Consider the following 21,287-nt stretch of genomic DNA (forward strand, 5'->3'; position numbering starts at 1 on the left):
ACATGTCATAATTAAAATAATACAGTAGTATAATAAAGTTCATACACATATTCATTTATTCAGAGGTTGATACAAATGTAACTGGCATTAATAGATGAATAGCTATAGACCGTAAGCATCGAGGGACCGTCAGAGAGTTGTCATATCTCAGTATGTGCTTACAGCGCCTCTGGTGGGAATGTAACATACACGTTCAGCTTCCAAGTAGTCAGCGCTGACTAGGAATCAGTTTCACTGTCCGCACGTTCACGGAAACACCCCTAAAACCGACCGGAGACCAGCTCAACCCCAAACTCCCCCCCCAAAAAAACGTTGGCGGCTGCGCTGCATCTTCTCTACCGGCAACGTGGCAACACTCAGCACTTTAAAGTTCTACTGGTTTTCCTTCCTGCCTCATGTAACCTACAATCCGAGGACACGGTTAGTCACGTGGACATTACACAGGAAGGACTGACAGCATTTTTGTTTTGTTGGAGTGATCCTGGAGATGGACGTGATTTCCTCTTTTGCAGCCCTGAGAGGCTGCAGCTGTCAAACTTCTCAGGGCGTGCTCCACTGTTTACTCTCAGCTCACTGACCACACTCTCAGGCCCGGGACTCACAATGCAAACAGAACGGAGATGAAGGACTATTCATACCCTGAATGGTATGATTTTGATTTTAAAGTGTCCATTGGTAAGTTGTTTGTTTCCTCTCATCAGATCCTCATTTTGAAGCACTGCTTCCTGTGCGGTATCGACACAGTGTTATATGGGTGAACTTTATCCCCTTGTTATCATGCGGACTTGTTTATCAGCTCCTGTGCTGAGTTTCCTGTGACATGATGTGGCAGTGGTTGGATGCACTTTGACTGCATCAGGAACATGTGCGAAGCAGTGAGAGCCTGAACACTTTTTCGCTGTGTGGATCTCTGCTCTGCGTACCTCAGGTGTCGAGGGAGGCTGATCTTGTGTGAAGGGCGTCATCATGGATCACAGAGGTCACCCCCGGCCCGACCCCGTCCGCCACTCTCACGGAACTAAAGACAGAGAGGACTACTACGGGTATCCTCAGCGGGACAGGGACCGCGGCTACCAACCGCCGAACCCCAGGGAGGGGGACAGGCACTGGGCTCAGACGGATGCCCGCTACGGGGCTCACTTCACCGGTCCTCCTGCCAGACCGGAGCAGTATCCACACAACGCTCAGCAGTATCCTTATGGCTACGGCCATCCGGAACTCCAAAGACCCCAGTCCAGGTGTGTACAGTAAAGGGACTGAATTAAAGAGCTCAGTATAAATGGGCGTTGTGTTATCGCACACTGATTTCTGTTATGATGTGGATTGGGCCATAGTGACTGTAACATATTAAGAAAATGTAGTTTGCAGGTGGTGCAACAAATCCAGGATCAAGTGCGTAACCCATTTGGTTGAGTGCGTGTTTTCCTTCCTGCTGTTTAGTGCATGCTGGGATACTCACCTGTCACCACGAGAAGGGTTAAAGAAAGGCCAGAGGGAAGCTCTGTAGACCAGTGTTTCGCTCTCTTTAGAAAGAAAACGAATGAATGCTCTGATGAAGCCCTTTTATTTCCAGGCACGGGTATGACTACCCCCCCCACAGCCACTGGGACTACAGAGACAACTATGGTTACTATGACCATGACTACTATAGGGGACAGCGCGGACAACAAGGTACAGTGATCAAAGAGAGCTCTGTGGGAGGACAAAGCTTTTATTAGCAGCGCTACACTCTGTGTCTTGGTTAAAAATGAGAATGAGAATGGTACTTGTTGTCGTTAAGATGCCGGCCTGTGGGGGGCCCAGGACTCCTCGAGAACGGCCCCTTATCCTGACACAACGTACAAGCATGAGCACTCAGGGAGCTCCTACACTGATGAGCACAGGTGAGCCGAAAGATTATTGTTATTATTGTTTATTGGAAACATTGTTTGTGATTTTTATGTGGTGTTTTTGCACCACAAAGAAGGGTTTTTTTTTTTCTTCTAAAAATGCAATCTGAACACACAAGGAGGACAAAAGATATCTTAAAAAGTTAAGATAGAAGCGTTGCAATAGTAAAAGAGAAGTATTCACAAAAAACCTTCTATATTATGGTTTTTGAAGAGTTAAAGGGCCAGCGTGTAGCATTTAGAAGGATCTATTAGCATCAAATGGAACATGATTTCACTGTATAAGCACCTGGAAAAAACAGCATTGTTGCGTAATTGTTACCTTAGAATGAGTTGTTATTATCTCCATACGGGGGGGGGAGGGGGGGGGGGGGGGGGGGGGTCCTCTTTACGTACGGCGTGTTTCTACAGTAGCCGAGAAGGGACAAACCAAACACCTGATGGGAACATTCGCAGCATCACGCTGGCCACCGTAGTTCTTCTACGAGCAAAGCACCGAAGGGACTTTCTCAGTTGATTGTGATCTGCAACCTCACCGTTAGATGCCGCCAAATCCTACACACCGGACCTTTGAGATAAATCCAAAAATTAGGAGTGTCCCAAAACCTGCAGAGGGGAAAGCTGATTTTAAAGAAGTCAACAAATCAGCATTTTATTTGGGCCAAATAATGCCTAAAAATGTTACATTTTAAAACCAATGCCAAACCCAACAGGAAGCCAGTTTAAGTTGGCTAGCATGGGAGTAACAAGGTTGTTTTTTTTTCCCCGTGCCAGTTATTATTCAAACAGCACTTATTCAGCACTATGTGGAGCAGGTGGAGATTGCTCTGACGTCTTCCTCTTAACAACATTAGTGTTGATAACATGACGTTAAGGGTGAATCACTGTGTGCTGTAGCAGCAATAGAAAGTTGCAAATTCAATATGCATTTCTATGTAAACGCCAGATGTTGTTGCCTCCGTTCTTTCAGGTATGACCAAGGCAGAGGCAACTCCCAGCATTACCTCAACCAATACGAGGATAATCCCTCCAGAGACAACGAGGAGGTGTCCTCTTATTACCAGGGGACGTTAGAACGTTCCAAAAACTCAGGGCTGTCCTCCAGCAGCTATGAGCTGAGTCAGTACATCAACGGGGCTGAGCTCAGCGAGCCCCCCCCGCAGTCCGTCCACACGTCTGACGCAGGTGAGCGCGCGTAGTTTATTCTCTCTCCGTCCGCCCAGTGCTCTCCGTGACGCGCGTTCTTCTGTGCTCTTCGCGTCTCCACAGAGCACGGGCCGGTGCACCAGACGTCAGCGCCTCTGAAGTACTCGATCCCTCACGCGGTCGTGAGCTTTGGGCCGGCAGGCCAGCTGATACGGGTCGCCCCAGGCTTGTCCACACAGGAGAAAGTCAGCCAGCTGGAAATCCACAGTCTGGAAGTGGGTGCAACACTAGCCTGTGTTAATAAACTGTATTAGATTGTCTAAACCACTAGTGCTGTATTCTTGAAGACGAGATTATTTTTGGTCTTCATGCCTGCACAGGTAATTCTGGGTGAGACGAAGGAACAGCAGGAGATGAGAAACTTCCCAGGGCCTTTGACCAGGTATCGCCATTTGAGTATATTTTGCAGAATGTCAAATCTAAAATGATTACTGGTCTTGTGAGACGTAAAGAGATCATGTTTAAAGTTCAGTGTTTGACTGTACTCTGCTTTTCATGTTTTTGCAGGGAAGATCTGCACAAAGTAGATGCCATAGAGTTTGCCCACCAGAGGGCAGGCGCCTGCATGAGCGGTGACGAGCTGCAAGATAAGAGCTCTGCTGCCCTCCTGTGGAATCTACTGATCCTGCTCTGCAGACAGAATGCAGTACGTGGATAATGTCTTTGTTGTTGCGCGTGGACATATTTGGCTCAGCATCAAACAACAAATCTCAGGAAAAAAAAAAAAAAATTCCTGATACAATTTTCTCCAAATTTCCGTTGTTTCAGCAAACAGTTGGCTCGGATATTGCAGAGCTGCTGATGCAGGGCTCACATTCAGATGGGAGCTGGGAGTCAGACGCTCCCACACTCATTGACTTCGGCGACGGCGCCACTGCTGAAGCGCCGCCTCGCACAGGAGACGACCTGCTCACGGGAACCTGGAGCAGCTTCAGCTCTGAGACCTCCGAGAAGGCCCTGCAGAGCTACACTCAGCTGCTGCTGGCTGGAAGAAAGAAGGTTTCCCACCTTTTTAACTCTCTATACATTCATCATATGTTTCTTATTTATTTAGTTTATATAGTTTATTTAGTTTATATAGTTTATTTAGTTGCCTTGGATGTCATACTGTGTCTGAGCGTTTGTCCCCTCACACTCTACAATGTGGTTTCCAGGAGGCCTTGGAGTCAGCTATGAGCAGCGGCCTGTGGGGGCATGCACTGTTTCTGGCCAGCAAAATGGACAACAGGTCCTACACCACTGTGCTGAACAGGTGAGAAAAGCAAAGCCACACTGAGACACGACGGCTACAAGAAATCTGCATACGACTCTACACGCGAGAATGTGATCCATTTGGCCCAATAACATTCGAAAAGTTGTAGAAAACGAGAAATGTAGGAAACGTAGAGGAGCCGTATGGTCCCCATAGGATGACTCCTAATGATTTGGGTGACCCTTTGACCTTTTCTATACCGCCACCGTGAAGCTGACTTTTGTTGTTTAAAGTCAAATGTCTCAGCAGCTCTTGGATGGATTGCCATGAAATGTGATACAGGCATTTGTGTTTCATCATTATCAGATCTGAAATTTGCGTTTATGACCGAAAAATTGCTAAACTGACACCCCTTTCATCCTTCTGTTTAGCGCTGATTAGCAACAGTTAGCATGCTAACAGTCCTAACTAAAACGGTGAACATGGCAAACCAGCTAAACATAAGCATGTTAGCATCGTCACTGTGAGCGTGTTAGCCTGCAGATGTTAGCAATTACCCCGAAGCTCCACTGTGCCTAAGTATGGCTCAATAGAGCTGCTAGCATGGCTGTTAATCTGTGGAATTTCAAATTATCATGCCATTTTTTTAGTACAAAAATGTATTTGACGTTTTTTTATGGGTGTTATTGCACCTCCAATCAATAGTTCACTGTGCTGAACAGATGTAAAGACAATTCAGTAATGAAGAAAAAATCAACGCAATCATCGCCTCCAGTCAGAACTAAGAGAGGAAGACAAATTTAATACTTGTGACTTGAGGAGCACATGGCAAGGAAGACGGGACGTCTCGGCTCTGTCCAATAAGTCCCGTGGCTTTCCACACCCGTGCATCCAAAAATAATTCCTTTCATTTAGAATCTGTGGAAGGTAATTACAGTTATCAAAACAAGAGGAGATGAGACCTCTGGAACACTTCAACTTGGCTTCCTGTTCCTGAACACTTTCCAAAGAAAAGAAAGAAAAGTTTGATATTTTCCGCATGAGGCAATAGATCGAGTTTGGTTATCAGTGGTATTTCTAACATGTGCATTTGTCCACCAGGCAAAAGTTTAAAACTCTATTCATCAATCAGTAATGATTTATTACTTCTGTGTGCTGATCGACATTAATAATAAATCATTGCGCCATCGCACTAAACTAAGGTTTCTGTGAACTATTTGTCATGTAACCCAATCCGGCTTTACAGACTATTTTGGCATCTGCAGTATGTCTCGCAGCAGCACTTGCCACTAGAGGAATGCCCGGGGGAGGGTAGATAGACAGGCAGATTTTTTTTATTTTTTTTATTTGTGAATGACATCAGCATGGTGTATCACTTCTTTACAGAGTAGCAGCAGTGACGCTCTTTAACTGACAAGATTTAAAGGTGTGCATTGAGACAAAGGGCTCTTTTGGCAGGTTTACAGGCCAGCTAACGGCCAGCGATCCCCTCCAGACCCTCTTCCACCTGCTGACTGGGAGAATCCCTGTTGTATCCATGGTAAAACATCCCGAACAAAACCTCTGCGCACATCGTCACAATTGCAGTTATTGTACTGTTTTTAAGACATCAGTCTGTAATTTATTAGCCAATAAGAGCCATGTGCTATATGCTCTATATGCTCTGTACCCAGTGCTGTGGAAATGAAAAATGGGGAAACTGGAGGCCCCATCTGGCTGTTATGCTCTCCAACGAGACGGGAGATCCTGCCGTCCAACAGAAGGCCATCGTCACCATGGGGGACACGCTCGGTACCGACTCGCCGACTCAAACGTTGCAATGTCGTCTCTGCGCAGATGTACGAGCTGATTGTTCCGTGTTTGCTCTTCCCCGCTCAGCCTCCAAAGGCCTTCTACATGCCGCCCACGTGTGCTACCTGACGGCCGGCGTTCCCTTCGGGGTGTTCACGCAGAAGGCGGAGAGACTGGTGCTTCTGGGCAGCAGCCACAGGTGAGCTGCGCCATTCATCTGACCATTTTTAGAAGAAGAAATGACCAGTAGGCAGGGCTGGTAAACGTCTTTCAATGCTTCTTGTTTTAATCTGCTTATGTTTTGTTTTACCTCCTGTGTTTGCTGAGATGATCTTGCTTATGTCTGGTTTGCTGTGGTCCTCTCCTCTCCTTCAGGCAGTCCTTTGAATACTTTGCCACGAACCTTGCCATTCAGCGCACTGAGTTGTATGAATACTGCCAGTCACTTGGGGGCAAATGCCTTCCACTACCGTCCTTTCAGGTAGTTCCCACATACACCAGATCTCACTGCTTTTTAATATAGAATATTGTTCTCATTTGCAGTCATAGTGATTCAGATTTGATGCTGAACATTGCTGCGTTGTGGTCAGGTGTATAAGTTCCTGTATGCCAGTCGACTGCTGGACTGCGGCCTTGCATCTCAGGCCTTCCATTACTGCGAGGTGGTGGGACGGGCGATCCTCAGACAGAGGGAGCCTTTCTTTGTGCTGACTGGAGAGGTTGTGAAGGTATTCACACGTCCTCCTACACACACATTATGTCTTATACATATGAGTACTGTAATCAAAGTGATTCAATGTGTATCAATTCAGCTCTACAGGGATGTACTGCACATTGTGTGTCTCTTTCTCCTGCAGCTGTCAGACAGGCTGAGACACTCCGAGGGTCAGTTCAGTGAAGCAGGTGTTAGCGGAGCCGGGCAGGAACCCGACTGGCTGAGGCAGCTGCGTGCCAGACACCACAGTTTACAGGTGTGCTTCTTCGTGGCTTAGATTTCAGAAAAATGTCTAATCTTAAGGGGAAATATGAAAATTTGGCTGATCAGAAATTGAGTTTGAACAGGAATCTTAACTGGTTGGATAAAGCAACAGTCCTGGGAAATGTTAAACTATATAAGAGAGTGTTAGAATGTGTGGATTGACCGATAATTCAGGAGACAGGGTCCCTCAAAGTTGACCCATATTAGACACCCACCCCACCTTAAGGCACAAATATAAAAAGTAAACACGTCAGTACGGTTCCCTGATCGTCGTAAAGCAAACAAACATCGTCCTCCACAAGGTCAAAAGCCCGCTTTTGGTCCAAAATAATAAAATATGGTATTTGCACACGATTTCTGCCCCTAATGCTACATGTGTATGTTCTTGACACGATTATTATTCAAATTCAAGCACTGCTCCACATTCAAAATGAGCAATAGTGAGCGTTACATCGTCGTCCAGTGTCTGAAAAATGTATTTAGCTTTCAAAAGGCTTTCTTGATCTTTGGTGATCCCTTAACGTTTCCTCTAGCGTCAGCATCAGGTCAAAATGTAACTGGTTTATGACCAAATACCTTCAAAATGATGACATTCCCACCAGCCTCAGCTGTACTGTGTGTTAAGCGTTAGCAAACATGCTAAACTAAGCCGGTGGACTTTGCAAACATTGCACCTGCTAAACATCAGCATGAAAGCATCGTCACTGTGAGCATGTTAGTTTGCTAGCGTTAGCATTTCGCTCAAAGTGTTGTTGCGGCTAACTCTTGTTTGTCTTGTTTACAGTAAGACGATATAAGCGTCTACATTTCTTATTTTTCTCAGACGGGGAGTTACGACTGTGCTGAAACATACCAGCCACCTCCTGAGGGAAGTGCGTTGGCCCATGAGGGTGGCAAAGTGTCCTTAGGTAATTTCTTATCCTCTCATTACCTCAACTGATGCAGCTGTGTGGCCTGTTTCCCATTAGAGAGCAGCGTCTGTTGCACCTGCTTTCTTATATCTGCTGATGAATACTCAAAGGACACTTCCTTTTTTGATTTTTCTACAGACTCGCACTTGGATGACCTAAACCGTGACATCCAGAGTCCAGAGCCAGAACTCCTTTACCACAGAGGCACTGGGGGCCAAGCGAACCTGGAGCATCAACTTGAAGGAATCACTGAGGAAATGAACGTGTTGTCGTGGGACGATAACAGAGTTCAGGACTGGTACGAGATGTGCAGCAGCATGCCTTACACGTCTGTCAACGACAAAGAGGAAAAGCGTTACTGCTCGTGTGACACCCTTTGCTAATAGACCATTATGTCACTGTCCTCTCCCCGTTGCTCGTCTAGGCCGCACGCCAATCCTCCGATGCCAGTACCGTTGGTTTACGCTCCCCCAGCGGCCACAGCGACTGCAAGCCAAGCCTTCAGTTATCATAACACAGATAGCGCTGAAGTCAGGGCTGCCTCGCCACATTGTCCTCTGAGTAATCAGCCAACGGCAGCAGAGGGTGAGAATCTAATGCGAGATCATTTCTTTCTCCATTCAGATATGTACTATGGGCCGCGGGGGAGCCGGCTTGTGTGTGTGATGTTTGCGATTTCTTCTGCAGGGGCGGGGTCGTCCTCTGGAGCAGGCACAGTGAGTAATCTTTGTAGTATTCTCACAGATAGAAAACACAAAGACGGCACCCTCCTGGTTTGATGTTACATATGTGATCTTTTCATGGATTTGTGTCAATGTTTTCCCACTGTGTTTCAAGATTTGAACCCTTTTGAGTGTTGTTAAATGTTTCCAAAAAGCGACCCTGGGTGCGTGTTTGTGTTTCCTCTGAAGATGGGGGTTCAGATGCTCGATGTCAACGTCAGTCGCCAGGGGCAATTCCAGCAGAGAGGCCAGCGAGGTTCAGGAGGCTCCGAGCAGACCGGCGAACCTCCTAAACAGGTTGGGTCAGACCTGCTGAACCACAGGTGACAGAATGCCACTTTGTTGGACGCGCGTCTCATTCTCTCTGTGTTTTAATGCAGAGCACCAAAGCCGGATGGTTTAGCGGTTGGTTCAAGTCGAAGCCCAAAGATGTTCACGAGGAGAGTTCAGAGCAGAGAGGCCCGGCTCCGATGGTAAGAGTCGAATGAATAAACATTAGACTGCTCCGTTTCAATTGGCGATCTAAAATGTCTATTTTTGTACGTTTTCTCAGGCGCTACCACCGACTACTGGCTTCTCTCCTCCTCCCCCGCCTGCCATGTTTCCATCTCAGCCTTCCTCTGCTGGGATCAACCCGTTTTCTAGGAAAGCAGGTGAATTATGAAATGATTTTAACAAAATGTTTTCATCGTCAGTGTCGAATTCCTTTTTTCCCCGTCTTTTTTTTTTTTTTTTTTTTTAGAGCCACTAAGTTACACAAGTTGCCGAGTTCCACATTCTTCACATGTTATGTGGGATTTCTGAGGTCACCGACCTCGCTGTGTCGCTGCCATTAACACAGTTACTGACCAGCGGGTCCAATTTCATATTTGGGCTAAAATGCAGTCATGATATGCGTGACATTTTACCTACATTAAGCAATGCAAATGTAATCGTTTTCTATAAATAGCCATGTTTCCTTCCTAGGCCAGCAGCTGGGGTAGAAGCCCAGTCCGGACCACGAGCCCGTATCACAGGTAAATGAAGCTACTGAGAGATAAACGTGTCTGCACCGTATTTAAGGACTCGCACGGTTACTTTGAAACCTTCTGTGTTTGTAGGATGTGGGGATATCAGACCACCTGTCATTCACAGTGCCTTTATGTCTAAGGAGAGCTTCACCTGAGCTTGGATGAACAACCCCCCCCCCCCCCCCCCCCCCCCCGTATTTGTATTTCTCTATAAAGGATGTCTAACTATCTATGTACAAGAGATTTAACCAGGACTGCCGATGACAGCAACTGACCACGTAACAAACTGCCACGCCGCGTGCTGCAAGGGCATTTAGCTCAATTTATGCTATATTTAGAAGTGTAAATCCATCCATCCATCTTCTTTTTTTTTTTTTTTTTTATGATACGACGTCTGTCCACGCCACTTACGCACAATTGTTCCAACAATTAAAAACACATTCAAACATAAATGAGGTGCGAAGTGAAATGTAATCCGACGCTGCGGCCGTTTATTGGCCTCACAGAAGCCATCCGAGCGGAGTAAGCCTGACTTTGCAGGGCTGGCAAATTATTGCACCAGTGTGAACATTATCTGACTGCGTTAACCTTCTGTAAAGTGAATTATACTGTATACAAGACATTGAGTTGTGACGCTGCCAAGACGGATGATACCACGTGGTGCGAGAGGAGGAGGAGGGGTGGGGGGGTGTGTGTGTGTGTGTGTGTGGGGTGGGGGGTGGGGGGGGGGGCAAGCAAACCACCATGCCGTATACACCCACTGCACAGCCAGCCAGTATTCCCTTATTAGATTAAACTGTTTATGCGCTGATACTTGCAAGGCCTTCAACCAGCTTTAATAATAGCACTATCATATAAATATATAAGACAAAGCCAGTGTAGGCTCCTTAAGATGTATATAAAACACAGTAATATATGTTATTATTGCGTCACCTTTTTTTAATTCGATTTTTTTTTTTTTACTTCTATCACATGGCTTTGTGCCGTCTGTATTAAAGTATTTGTCTATGCTTTTTTTTTTTTTTTTGTACCTCTGTACCGGCACATGCAATGTGTACCGTTTTATCAAAGTCATTTTTGCCTGCCATATTGAATAAAAATATCTTGCCAAGAAATACGTGGGATTCCAAACGGGGCCTCTTATTTAACGTAGAGCAAGTCACATCGCGGCAGGTGCGGGTCTCCTTTTACAATTAGTCGGCAGTAGCCAAGTGTAGCCGGGCCGCACTGGCAGGTCGACGGTCGCCGCCTGCCAAATAATGTGTCGGAGCTTAAACGCATTTAGAATGGATCGCTTTATGAAAAGACCCTTTCAAGTGGCATCCGGAAAATAAATCTCCCTCAATAGTGGAATTCTGACTAGAGTTACAGGCCGATTCCAAAAATGTGATTTCTCATCAAGTCATTCACCGTCTGTCTGCATAACTGTGATGCTGTTTTAAATGACCCCTCAGGGATAAAACATTATTAATAGTACAAAAAAAAAAAAAAAAAAAAAGCTGATGACATTTGAAATGACCATTTGGTTTATTAAGAGTAATCTTCAGACATAATTTAATAAGGTGTGCAATGTTGTTTCCCTTTCATCCACTAGAGGTAGAGCTCCTACATGCTACATACAAACCAAACATGTTGTGCACCGCAGTGTGTGCAACAAGAGCCGCAGCTTTACACCCGGCCTTACATGCACACTGAAGTGTACACTTCACACATTTACAGGTTCTCCTGCCTGGAACTAGCTGTACTCCCAGACTGAATAATGAATACAAAGCACCATGACGATAATTTTAAAAAAAAAGAAGAAAGAAGCAATGACAGACTTGATTGGCTAACTTCCCTGAACCATCAAAACGCATTAACGTGGTCACAGCAATTGTGTCTCAGGAGGTACGACTGGCTTACGTTAGGGCACGTCTGCGTGCGTCCAAACAATAAAAAAAAAAAAACAGCCTGCACCTGAGAATAAGTCAATATTGATAAAGCTGTTAGTCGTATGCGTGTGACAGGCGCTGATGGGTTGAGAACATTAAGCTGATGCTAAAGTCGGGTCTATGAATCTCTGCGTAGCCGTGAACGCAGCACGAGGAAGTGATGGGCCTTCTGAAATGCAATGCTCGGCACCATATCCTGCTTGAATTGAGTCCGCATTGTCCCAACCGTAGCCGCCAGATTCAGAGTGACCCAGACACAGCACAGGTTCCTCCTAAGGAACTGCCTGCATTGCCTACAAGCAGAGGGGCAACGTTGTGAGATTAGTATTAGCTAATTATTAATAACTACTAACATATATATCCTCATTTTAAAAAAAGGGTCCGATGCCCTTGTAACCGCTTTCACGTGACACCATTAATCTGTCAGCTCCGGTGTCCATGGTGGCCATTTTTATCCCACTATGTTCCTATGGGAACCCAGCACGGCAGGGACAGAGAGTCTGTGTGTGTGTGTGTGTGTGTGTGTGTGTGTGTGTGTGTGTGTGTGTGTGTGTGTGTGTGTGTGTGTGTGTGTGTGTGTGTGTGTGAGAGTGACCAGTTTTAAAACTGAACAGGGCACAATCATCCTACATACATACCATGACATAAATACAACTGGTACCCTGTGACTGTGAGTGGATCCAATGTGGATGAGAACAGCGCCTGTCTTTTAAACGGATTCAGACATGCGTTGTGTCCCTGTGGTTCAGCACGTGCTGAGCGAGCTTCGTGGCGCACTGGAAAGACTTGTGGCACTCCACGCAGACAAAGATCCTCCCGGCGCACGCCTGCTCCTGGTGAAGCTTCAACGTGGCCAGGTGGCTAAAGCTCTTGCCGCAGCCCGTGCAGCCGTGGGGTTTCTCTTTGCTGTGGACGTACTGGTGACGCACGAGGCGGGAGGCCATGGCGAACGCCACGCCGCACTCGGCGCACTTATGGGGCCGCGCACCGCTGTGAATGGCCTCGTGCTCGGTCAAGTTGGACGACTTCGTGAAGCACTTGGAGCACACCGGGCAGACGTACGGGCGGACTCCGGCGTGGATCTTCTGGTGCTCTGCCATGCGACTGGCCAGAGCGAAGGCCTTGCCGCAGTCGGGGCAGGAGAAGGGCCTCTCTCCCAGGTGCTTCCGCTCGTGGCGCTTCAAGGAGAGCGGTTTGTTGAAGGTCTTGCCGCAGTGCGTGCAGGGGAAGGGCTTGTCGTTGGTATGCATGTTCCGCTCGTGTTTCCGCAGGTCAGAGGAGCGAATGAAATCCTTCCCACAAGTGTCACACACGTAGGGCTTTTCACCAGTGTGTGTGCGGATGTGCTTGCGGTAATCCGAGGACCAGATGTAGGTCTTGACGCAGAAGGGGCAGCGGTATGGTCTTTCACCCGTGTGGAGGCGCTTGTGCTGCTGCAGCGTGCCCTGGTGCGAGTAAGCCTTGCCACATGTGTCGCACACGTGTGGCTTGAGGCCGGTGTGCGTTTGCAAGTGACTCTGCAGGTTGCAGAGCTTCTTAAAAGCCCAGTTGCAGTGGGTGCACTTGAAGGGTCGGTGCTCTTTGTCGACTCCATTGCGCTTTTTCATCGCGACCAAAAGTCGAGGGATTTTGTCATCTTCGCACTTTTTAAGTAATTTCTTGACAGAAGGACTATGCACATCCTTCTTGTTGGTCTTATTCCCGACACCACCTGGAGAATATTCCTCCACGTTTAGCTCTTTGAGCTTAGACGCCCTCTGGTTGGCTGATGCGTTACTTTGTATGGTATGGCTCTTGAGGCAGTTACTTTCCTTATTTTGCGCAGCATCCAGGAGCACTTCATTAGATCCGCACACTTTATTGTGCTCAGCATGTTCGGTGCATTGTGACAATCCTCGACTGCCGTTGTCTATCTCGTCTTTAAGTCCCGTGAATTCTCCCGGTGAAAGTTCAGCAAACTTCTCCACGAGAGACCAGTTCGGTGTCTGAGGATTCAGATAAAGGATTCCAACTTCGCAGCTCTCCGAAAGCGAGTTCATAGCACAAATTGCGTCAAATGAAGAGCCGACCTTCACATGCGGAGGGTTCATTAAGAGCTGTCCGTCAGAGGGAGAAGAGGTGACAGAATGCCTTTCTTGGTGTTTCCTATTACTCCTCTTTTCAGCAGCTGGCCTGTCGGACGTCCGTGGGGAGATTTCATCAGCCATGGTCACTTGAAATCATGCCATGAAATCATCTGCATGAGTTGGGGAGTTCATGACAATAAGCCTCCTTAAAAAAGACAATAAAAATACACAGACCATGCTATTACCATCCTCATCCAAGCCAGTGGGTCTTCATTATAACTTCCATTTCTTAAATACATGATCATATCAAAGCCTTCTCACATGGATTCATTTTTTTATGATATAACTGTTACCATACAGGCCGGCTCACTACTTACTTTGCGGCTGCATCCACCATGACCTTAGGCGTATTCTTCACATACTGCATCTTGCAGTCACGTGGCACATGAATTGCCCAAATTTCCAACATATGTTTCTCCATAGACTTTCCTTATATTCCCATTCCAAAAAAAAAAAAAAAAAAAAAAAAAAGAAAGTCTCCTGAATATGAACTAACCACATTAAAAACCATCTCTCAGAGCTAAGCTATACTCTGCGGTCTCCTTCCGAGCAGGTCCGCTTGAGGAGATGCCACAGAGATATCCAAGCCCCCGGGTCGTGATGTGCAGTCGGTGGTGTTAACGGGCGGAGTTCTGGCAGCAGCCGTCTGTGGGACTTGGTCAGCATCTATCCTGCTAGTCAGCAACGGCAGTGATATCTCCACAGCCTGGCTCAGCTTACTTGTTTAACTGACTTAGCTTACCGCCTGTTTGCATGCAGCCTGTTGAGAAGAGACTGTTGAGTTTCTTGCATTCCTGCAAATAAAATGAAAACGTTCAATGATTAAAAGGCACAAAAAAAAAAAATACTAACACAAATACGTCCACTTTTGTCCTTCCGCCGTATCGGTGTAGCAGGTTGGCAGCGCATTGGTATTTTAATGAACTATTAAGTTGAAAGGTCTCGCGTGTGTTAATTCATTTAGCCAATTAAAGCAAAAAGTCAGAAATAGCATCGTGTATGTAACCTACATCACGTTACTAAATATGCTACTTAAGTGTTTTAACGTGTCATTTACATTGACGCGGCCCGTTTTCAGAGATGGAATTTGAAACCCAGTATCACAACATGATGCCGTTTCACACTGTCTAAGCTTTCGTTCCTATTTTAAACTCACTTGCAGTTTCTTGTAGCGGCCTCAGCGTGTCGCTGTTCACTTGCTGTTTTTTAGGAACGCTCGACCCACAGACTGTGGAAAATCACCGGCTCCATTCAGCAACAAGAGAAATCCGTGGAAATCTCACTTCAGGCCTGCCTCATTGTGGCCATTTGTATTGTTTACGAAGAACAGAATGTTCTCAATTGATAAAGAGAAAAAAACGATTTATTTTGAAAGATCTTTTCGTGGAAACGGAGGTTTTTAGTTTTAGTATGTGACCAATTCATGACTTTGAAGAAAAAAGGTTTTAGATTTTAATTTGGTGTGACGTGTTCAGCTCTCAAGATGATACATAAGTTGCAGGTTTTTTTCCCCAGGTGACCTCGCATCCCTTCCCTATTGATGATTTGGGAACCATCATGTTGCGTTCAGTGAGGAGGATGTAGTTACTCGGCATGCACTTATCAATATCAAGTATGGACATGTATCATCAGTTTTAAGAAATCTTGGCTTCCTCTATAGGTTTCCTCGTAATGCGTCTTTCCTGAATTTCTCAGTTCATCACCTGTTCGCCAAAATCCTTCTGTTTCTTGTCTTCCGATCAGACAGTGGCCGTCTGTCTTACACTGTAGAGACAAACAGGCCTTAAGCGGCTTGCATGTGTTAAGTAATTGAGCGGTTCTCGTGAGACTCGTGTCTTGATTAAATGGACAGTGCTGGCACTCGGGGTATTTTCCCAGGAGGGCAGACTGAAATTTGACACTTATCAAATAACCTCCACAAAGCTGTGATGCACCTTCTTCGTCGACACATATCAAGTTTTAATCTCCGCCGACTTCCTCCTGCGTAGTTTCCCACACAGCTACACCACACACGTACTGTATCATCAACAAAAAGTGAAGACAAAACACACAGTTGTGGGTTTGTGAGATTGAAAACTGCAGAATCCAGTAAAAGCAAAGTAATTGTTGGCCGACATTATGACTGGCAATTCCTTTTTTTCGTACTTTATGTGCAATGTGACTGTGCTATTGTGCATGCGTGTGTGTACTATGCAGTGTGCAAGGAGTTTCATCTTCATTCAAATAAGTGAAATAAAGTCAGTCAGAGGGAGTTGAAATGTCTTTGCCGTCTTTGTGTTCGTCAACTGGAAGCTGTCACAACAAAGCTGTGGTGGATGTTACACAAGTGTCTTTTTTTTTTTTTTTTTTTTTTTTTAGTGACGCAGTAAATGAACCAGAATGCTTAAGCTGTACTAACACGCCGTATGAGGAGCATCACCCAGGAACTCCCTGTTGGGATTCAAAAGATTGTGGTTTGTTGGTTTACTGGGTGTTTGTGTTTCTTCTCTTTCCACTAAGGAAAGTTTCCTCATGATCGCCTCAAAGGCATAAAGGAGAGGACAAACACATGCTTGCTTACACTGAATTTGAGAAGTCTGAGCTTCAAACAAATACTGTCCATTCATGTGAAAGTATCACTTCACAACATTTATAGTATTTCTATTCATCCCGACTGATTTAGCAGGACACGTGTAATCTGTGAGGGCTAGTTGTCCCTGAAGCCATTGTCCTTTTAAATAACTCAATGTGTTCTTTATATTGTGTTCATTGCTTGTTTGACGGTTATACTTGGGGATAATAAAGATACTCTTGATCCTTGATCCAATCAAAGAGGTCTAAATACTTCAAATGCGTTTTGTTAGAAAGTTGGACATATATACGTAACTCACTGGCACACTGCAGAGACAAAAAGTGCAGAGTCATTCTGTAGGAGTGGGGGGTGGGGGTGGGGTTCCTGGATTTCACGGTGGAGGAGAGTAGACCGCCTTGATTGAGAACATACCAGATTTTGGAATTTTCCGCAGAACACAAGTTCTCCGGCTGTGGAAGCGGTTGGATTTGCTTCGCTAAGGATCCGGTTGCATAAGTCGCACCGTTTACACGACCCACTTCGAACCTCTCAATGCAGACTTGATGTAGTTACACTATCCAGTACACTCCTTCCATGTAGAGTTTTGGGTGATTTGTTTTGTCCGGCTTTGTAGCCTAGTTTTAATAGAACATATTTCATTGGTCTTGTATTATTGCACACATTAAATTGCTGGTGGAATGATTCCTTTTGTGTCTTTAAAGCTACACATTTGTGGCCAATAATGACTTGTTCAGTAAATCATATCATATTTAGGAGAAAGCTAACAAGCTTGGCACTGCCAATGGAATGCAAAACGGACAAATCTAATGCAGCATCTAAAAATAGTACAAGGAACTGTTGTCCCAAAGCACTGATGTTATTTATAGTGCTGCAGATTAAGTCAATATTCCATAAGAATCTTTCACTTGGTGATACAAGCACCAAATTTGGCATGGATAATGCATAGGAACTACTCTTTCAGAAAAGCCCGGTATCCACCTGAAAATCCAAGATGGCCGCCATTTTTCAAGATTGCCGTCGCCGAAAATGTGAATAAAGGTTTTTCAGTGTAGAACTTAAATGCCACCTAATTGGAGAAGCTTTCTGCGAGATAATGACAACAAGACTGAGCTATTTGAGTTTCTGGCCGAGAAAATCACGACATTGTGTCTGGAAAATGTTGTGATTGTGACCAAAGGGGAACATGTTCTTTGCAACAAACCCGACAGTCTGGAAGGCAACCATGAAGAGGCTGACCTTGCTGCGTGCCCAACAACAGATCAAATCTGAATTGATCGAGGCCTGTGATACCGACATACTTGTTCTTGCAGTCAGTGTTTTTGAGACTCTCCAGGATGCGGGCTTAGAGGAACTGTGGCTTGAGTTTGGTCAAGGTCAGTCCATCAGGTGGTTACCTGTTGATGACACGGTGGCGCATATAGGCCCTGAAAAATCCCGTGGCATCCTTTTCTTTTAATACCTTCACTGGCTGTGATGTCGTATCAGCCTTTCGTGGTAAAGGCAAAAAGACTGCATGGCAAACCTGAGAAGTGTGCCCTGAAGTGTCTCATGTCTTCCAGAAGCTCAGTCAATACCCACCAGTTACAGACGATGCAGATCTCAGCGTGATTGAGAAGCTTGTCATAACAATGCACGACAAGAACGGCACTGCTGACGGGGTTGATGAGGCAAGACTTGACCTATTTGCTTGGAAGCAGAGGTCCTATGATACCATTCCACCTACCAGGTCACGTGAAGCGTGCTACTTACCAAGCTGCCTGTATCTGGGCCCAAGCAACTGTATGTCAAATGCATACAGAGAGCCCTGCCAACTGATGGCGCAAAGAAGGTGACATTTGGCAAGTAGTGTGGACGACACTTCCGCCAATTGCTCAGAGCTGTCAACAACTGACAAAATGTGGGTGCCAGACTGAATGTCGTGGAAGATGCAAATGCTATCGCTTTAGCTTCAAGTGCACACAGCTGTGTGCCTGCAAACGCGATGAGAACAATCCGTAATCCTGACATTCAGCTGTACACCCACTGCCACACGTTGATTTTGTTTGGATTTTTATACGGATCAATCCTAGCGCCAAGCACTGATTGAGTTGAGGCCGCCATCATTTGTAATACTTCTTATAATTTGTGTGATATCACCATTGCACTATGCATTCTCAAGACCATGTATCGATCATATATATCTCAGTCAAGTATTATGAAATGATTTAGCCTTTTATTCTTTATGGATTGATGGATATAAATGCCCGTCAAAGTCGTGTGCTTTGTGCACCCAACCCAGGCATCTATCAAGCACCTGTCTCTTAGTTGTATATGAATGTAATCTGCAGGAGACAAGCTTGTATCACATGTCCTCCCATCTTGTTTACTCTGCCCCTTTATTCTTAATCTGTCCGATACATCAGCAAGATTTGGGCCATAATTCTGCCCCTTTTGTCCTCCATTCACACAATCAACGCCTAGCGAGTTATTTAACTTAAATGTGATTTGTGGATTCTATTCGCCTGATGCTCATTCTCCCCTTTATGAGAATGTCAAGCCTTTCAAATGGACCTTTGCACGATCCAGTTAATAAATGCACCAAATATTTGCTACCATCTTGTGGCAAAACAGGATTGTAGCTGTGACACTGACTGCTTTTCATTTTTTGGTTAGGACTTCATCTACTGTAATATTTATATGGCCAAACCCGAAGAGGCTGACAGCAGAGTCTTGCTGCATGCCCTACACGCAGTTGAGCAACAGAATCTGAATTGATCAAGGCCTGTGATAAAGACCGCATGACAAACCTGAGAAGTGTGCCGCCAATTGCTCAGAGCTGTCAACAAATGACAAAATGTGGGTGCCAGACTGAATGTCGTGGAAGATGCAAACGCTATCGCTTTGGCCTCAAGTGCACACAGCTGAATCTATCATATCTCAGTCAAGTATTATGAAATGATTTAGCCTTTATTTTTATTGTTTATGGCACAATCAGATATCGGGTCAAATTCAGCACCGATCAACACTATTTATGTAATTAATTGGCTTATATCTCAACAATTTTGGACAATTTGGACTTTCTAAGTGCAGAATTGGATTTCTTGTGCTCAAAAACACATATTTTGATGCCAAGATCAGCAACATTGGATTATCCAATCACATTCCAGGTCAAAAATCGCATATAATGGCATTTGCTGGTGGCCATCTTGGAAAATGGCGGCCATATTGTTTTTTCATCGTAGATACCGGGCTTTTTTCGAAAATATAGGTCTTGAAGATAATTTGTGCCAAATTTGATGCTTGTATCACCAAGTGAAAGCTTGTTTCACTAATCTGCAGTTCTAATATCCCTCTGATCTCAGAGTGTCTGGGGGGTTCCAGTGTTTTCTAACATCGGGTCCTAAACTGCAGGATCCCAGTTGATGGGCAGTCTCCCTCATCAAAGTGCCACCTTGCTGCTTTCTCTTGTCTCTCCCTTTTTTTTTTCATAAATCATCCCAACTGTGGAAGTGAGTTAAATGAATAATGGGATTCTGAGTCTATAACGTCCTTTACATTGATCGTCAGGTAGCAATTATCAATGCAGCCATTCGGGAGGCTGAAGAACAGAGGCGGAGGCTTCTTCTTTCATTCACCCCCGATTTCCCCTTTGTCTTTTAAAAAGGCCATTGTACCTCTCACAGCTGAAGGACTTTAATCTTTGCTCTATTGTGCCAACCTTTTTTTTTTCTATTAACATCTACATTTGGGCCTATGACACTAAGGGCAAGACTGAACATGCCCAAGTCTAACTCCACTTTGTTACTTCGATCTGTCATTGGAGATTCCATTGGACCCGTACTTGATGGTCACGGAGTTAAAGCATCGGATATGGTATCACTAAAGGCTTACGGTAAATTGCCAGAGGAATTATAACTAATACACTTAGAGGGAAAATGGTGCCATGACACCCAACAGCTAAAATTAGGACGTGTAACTTTAAAGGGACAATTTTAAGATCACTATCTTTCACGTCATATATCATTTGTTTAATCAGAACAAAAGCAAAGTTATTATGAGGGTGCATTATTTTACTATTTAGATTTTGTATGGAGCCAGGTTAGCTGTTTCTTCCTGCTTCCAGTCTTTATGCTAAGCAAAGCTAACAGTCCCCTGGCTGTAGCTTCAAGTGGTCATTCGTGATGCATGACGCATTCTAATGCCAGGTGTGAACTGATGTCCTTAGCACTGTCCACTTGTGATTGGATCACCCAAAACACATTTCAATGCAGGGCCACTTTATTCCCTCTTTGTGTTTCATTTTCACCAGTTGTCTTGTCGTCTAATCGTTCTCCCTCGTTTTTTGGAAAGTGGAAAACAAAGGGGTGTTAAGTGGCATTACAAACAGACAACCCTTTTTACCAGGACCACATCAAAACTTGCAAAAGTCAGCAAAACCAAAGGAAGCATTAAGTCAGCGGTCTTCAGTGGATCTCAGGCTTTAAGGCAAAAAGGAATCACCTTTGTCCATTTGTCTCAGGCTAGTTTCCAATAAGGCTCAATGCGTATGAAACAGACATTAACATAGATAAGGCATTGATTGGGCACTGAACGCTAAAAACACATGGCATTTTGGAACAACAAAACCCATCACATATTATAGACTATGTTGTTGTATTATCCCTACGAAGACATGTAAAAGGTACAGCTGTGTCACTTCCTTTTCCCAGAACTGTAAATCGAGGTCAGGCCCATGTCTGTGTCTAGTTTCTGCTCACTCTATGCTTACTGGTGTGACCGTTGTAAAATTCCACTATCTTTGTAGCTGGAGGATGGGGGTGGTGTTGCCTTCACGGTTCCTGAAGGCCGGGGCAGCGGGGGAGGAGAACACACAACCAGAGGACTGGTGAAAGAAACAGTCCAGAATGAAAGTCCAACTAGATCAGTTGTGAAAACAACTCTCTCGGGGTACATTGTTTGCTTCAAACTTATCAATTGTA

General features: G+C 45.2%; 2 protein-coding genes across 3 annotated transcripts; one reads left to right on the forward strand and one right to left on the reverse strand.

Moving 5' to 3' along the window:
- Positions 1-292: 292 nt before the first annotated feature.
- On the forward strand, positions 293-10,399 carry sec16b (SEC16 homolog B, endoplasmic reticulum export factor). 2 transcript variants are annotated; one of them, XM_068707924.1, is made up of 25 exons: positions 293-675; positions 929-1,238; positions 1,574-1,671; positions 1,781-1,883; positions 2,860-3,074; positions 3,159-3,310; positions 3,416-3,477; positions 3,603-3,741; positions 3,864-4,094; positions 4,250-4,347; positions 5,746-5,827; positions 5,961-6,078; positions 6,166-6,277; positions 6,454-6,559; positions 6,669-6,806; positions 6,936-7,049; positions 7,881-7,965; positions 8,107-8,266; positions 8,393-8,553; positions 8,656-8,684; positions 8,880-8,987; positions 9,071-9,163; positions 9,244-9,343; positions 9,657-9,706; positions 9,791-10,399. In XM_068707924.1, exons 2-24 carry the CDS (start codon positions 967-969, stop codon positions 9,671-9,673), a joined length of 2,793 nt encoding a protein of 930 aa, XP_068564025.1. In that variant the 5' UTR covers positions 293-675; positions 929-966; the 3' UTR covers positions 9,674-9,706; positions 9,791-10,399. The 2 variants fall into 2 exon arrangements, with proteins under 2 accessions (XP_068564025.1, XP_068564026.1); XM_068707925.1 differs by having other exon boundaries at positions 293-646.
- A 1,951-nt stretch (positions 10,400-12,350) lies between these two features.
- On the reverse strand, positions 12,351-13,895 carry znf648 (zinc finger protein 648). Its single transcript, XM_068708016.1, has one exon. The coding sequence runs from the start codon at positions 13,836-13,838 to the stop codon at positions 12,351-12,353; it is 1,488 nt and encodes a 495-aa protein (XP_068564117.1). The 5' UTR covers positions 13,839-13,895.
- Between the last annotated feature and the right edge of the window lie 7,392 nt (positions 13,896-21,287).

Source organism: Cebidichthys violaceus, unplaced genomic scaffold (assembly GCF_023349555.1).
Source record: "Cebidichthys violaceus isolate CVI_PGR_0920_01 unplaced genomic scaffold, fCebVio1.0.p SCAF_13, whole genome shotgun sequence".
In the NCBI taxonomy this organism is placed as follows: domain Eukaryota; kingdom Metazoa; phylum Chordata; class Actinopteri; order Perciformes; family Stichaeidae; genus Cebidichthys; species Cebidichthys violaceus.

Excerpts from the sequence above, each read along its gene's own strand:
- sec16b (XM_068707924.1), top strand. The coding sequence starts at position 967 with ATGGATCACAGAGGTCACCCCCGGCCCGACCCCGTCCGCCACTCTCAC. Across the intron at positions 3,478-3,602 it reads TTCCCAGGGCCTTTGACCAG|GGAAGATCTGCACAAAGTAG; the intron begins GTATCGCCATTT and ends ATGTTTTTGCAG. Across the intron at positions 6,560-6,668 it reads TTCCACTACCGTCCTTTCAG|GTGTATAAGTTCCTGTATGC; the intron begins GTAGTTCCCACA and ends CGTTGTGGTCAG.
- znf648 (XM_068708016.1), bottom strand. The coding sequence starts at position 13,838 with ATGGCTGATGAAATCTCCCCACGGACGTCCGACAGGCCAGCTGCTGAA.